The 2437-nt window shown below is 39.7% G+C and overlaps 1 protein-coding gene across 1 annotated transcript; it reads left to right on the top strand.

The window, feature by feature from the left end:
• Positions 1-763: 763 nt before the first annotated feature.
• Positions 764-1780, top strand: LOC126387530 (transmembrane protein 208-like). Its single transcript, XM_050040039.1, has 2 exons — positions 764-910; positions 1031-1780. Exons 1-2 carry the CDS (start codon positions 779-781, stop codon positions 1166-1168), a joined length of 270 nt encoding a protein of 89 aa, XP_049895996.1. The 5' UTR covers positions 764-778; the 3' UTR covers positions 1169-1780.
• Positions 1781-2437: the final 657 nt, after the last annotated feature.

Here is a 2437-nt window from a genome sequence, read left to right as displayed (position 1 = left end):
TAACTCTGTCAGGTCAGTGCCCCCTGATATAATGTAGGGGAAACACTGAATCAAGCAAAAAGACTCATGATACCATTTATTTATTACATTTTATTGTAATTATATTGTAATCGCAATCGCAAATCGCGATATTGTCCACCATAATTGCAATCGCACATTTTTACCAAATCGTGCAGCACTAAATCAAACCAGAGTTGGTGATTGTTGCAGTTTTGTGAATTTTATTTTGTTTACACCGACTCTGAATGAAGCATGTTTTACAATGATAAAATAACTGTTTATTCTGGTGGGTTTGACAGTAGCGATTTCAGTGCTGTATCTGATTAAACAAGTAGGATCTTACTCTTTAACAAAGAGATCTGTCTCTGCAGGGCTCCTTTCCATAATGTTGTCAGACACTTAAAACAATTTGAGCCTGTCAGTGTCAAAAACAGCACTTTAGTGGACGTACAGTGAGGATGCACAATTGTCCATTAACATTACATTGCAGCCTGTTCTGCTGCCTGGCTGCAGTGGTCTTGCTCAATACCGGACCAATTTTGAAAATACTTGCTCTCATTAGTCACTTAGACTCAAAAACATGGGAAAATAGGATCCAGGTTGAAAAAAAATTGAAGTTACCCTTTAATCTAAAAGTATGAAAATAAATACCAGTCACATATTTATTTATTTTTTTTGTCTCGTTCAAAAACCACTGAATTCATTTTGTCCCCAAACATCTGAAACTAAACCTACACCCTTGCTGAAGAGCAAAAAGTTCTTGTGTGTGTGCAGGAACATGCAACTTTTTGGTGATAATTTATTGCATGTGTGTTCTGGTTGTAGGCACCTGAAGGACGTCATCCTGCTCACAGCCATAGTACAAGTCCTCAGCACAATCTCCTCTTATTTCTGGTATCTTTGGCTGCTGGTAAGACGATGTTCTGTGTCTTTGATAACTCCTATGAGATCGCTGTTACTTCTCTGCTTGATTCCTTTCCTTTTCTGCTTTCCTCACGTCTCATAATTTGCTCCTGTGTGTGTGTGTCAGGCCCCGGCCCGAGCCCTCCACCTGCTGTGGGTGAACTTCCTGGGCCCCTGGTTTATGGCAGAAAGCCCGTCGGCACCAGAGGAAGTGAATGAGAAGAAGCAGAGAAGACAAGAGCGCAGACAGATGAAGAGATTCTGATGCTGCAGGGCAGACGGAGCAGTATTTTTATAGAATCTAATATACAGATAGCGAGGAACTGATAAGTTATTCAGGAAGAAATTTTTGTTATTAAATTAAACTCAATTATAATCTGATACTGTGGAATCTTGTTTTCCATGTTTGTTTTCTTCCTGCTTTCTCCTGTAATCCGATTTTCTCCCCAAATCACAAATATGAAATGTTCCATGTTTAGATAATGTCATGGTCCAAATGTCATTTGTCCGCCTCATGCAGAGATATAAGTTTTTTTGCTGTTGCACAATCTCATGGCACTGCCCCCTGCAGTTTTACCTCAAACGTCCCCCCTGTTAACCCACACGATCCAGTGACGTAACGGAGTCAGAACCATGGCCAGCTGAATTTATTCTGTCAGTGCCACTTTTCTCATGGCATGTCTTAATTTTTTATCTAATTTTATTTTTCCAAAATGTTTCACATGCAACAGAATCCGTCGGCGAGCCTTCATTACAGAGCTGATTTTGTTTGTGAGCTGTTGAGTCTTATAAAAATCAACTGGATATAAATGACGTTTTAATAGGAAAATAACTTTTTGCAATAAAAATTTTCCTCCAGTGTATGGAGTTGATCATGTGTTTCAAATAGTTTGATTTTTCTGTATGTCAGTCTTGTTAATGTTCGGCATTCAGGCATGACTTAAAGGTTGTGCAAAGGTTAGCAGCAAACCACTATTTGCTATGTAAAGATTTAGTGGAGTAATGATGTCCTGAGCAGAGAATGAAATCACGCTACCTCTGTGTGTGTGTGTCATCACCACCGATCTGTCTTTTGCTCATATCATGGTTACCGCTGATGTCGGGATGGCATTGTCGCAGAAGAGTAGCACCCACCCTCAGGTTTCCCTCGGTTAATGCTGTTAGCTCCGTCAGCACTGTTTATGGAGTTAGCACTCTTACCTGTTAACAACCAGCTCAGCTTCCTCCATGTTGAGATCTGTGTCCACACAACTTGTGGGCTCTGATGTGCACAAAGCTTCTTAAAAATACTGAGCAATTATTTTCATTTTATCCAAAGGAGGCTAAAATGTGCTTGTAGTGTCCTAATTAAATCATTAGAGCATAGGAAACAATTGTTTATGGCTCGGTCTTACATACTACTAGAAGTTATAATGTAATTTGATACAGAAATGTGGAATTTTAGCCTCCTGAATCACAAGTAGGAATGTACGATCAAAGTTAAAATCAAGTGTACCGCTAAGGCCATGGCAGTTCACACTGGAGCATCCATGTT

The sequence above is a fragment of the Epinephelus moara genome, unplaced genomic scaffold (assembly GCF_006386435.1).
Source record: "Epinephelus moara isolate mb unplaced genomic scaffold, YSFRI_EMoa_1.0 scaffold680, whole genome shotgun sequence".
In the NCBI taxonomy this organism is placed as follows: Eukaryota; Metazoa; Chordata; class Actinopteri; order Perciformes; family Serranidae; genus Epinephelus; species Epinephelus moara.
The sequence above is the reverse complement of the archived record's forward strand: the minus strand, read 5'-3'. Positions and strand labels throughout refer to the sequence as shown.

Excerpts from the sequence above, each read along its gene's own strand:
- LOC126387530 (XM_050040039.1), top strand. The coding sequence starts at position 779 with ATGCAACTTTTTGGTGATAATTTATTGCATGTGTGTTCTGGTTGTAGG. Across the intron at positions 911-1,030 it reads TCTGGTATCTTTGGCTGCTG|GCCCCGGCCCGAGCCCTCCA; the intron begins GTAAGACGATGT and ends TGTGTGTGTCAG.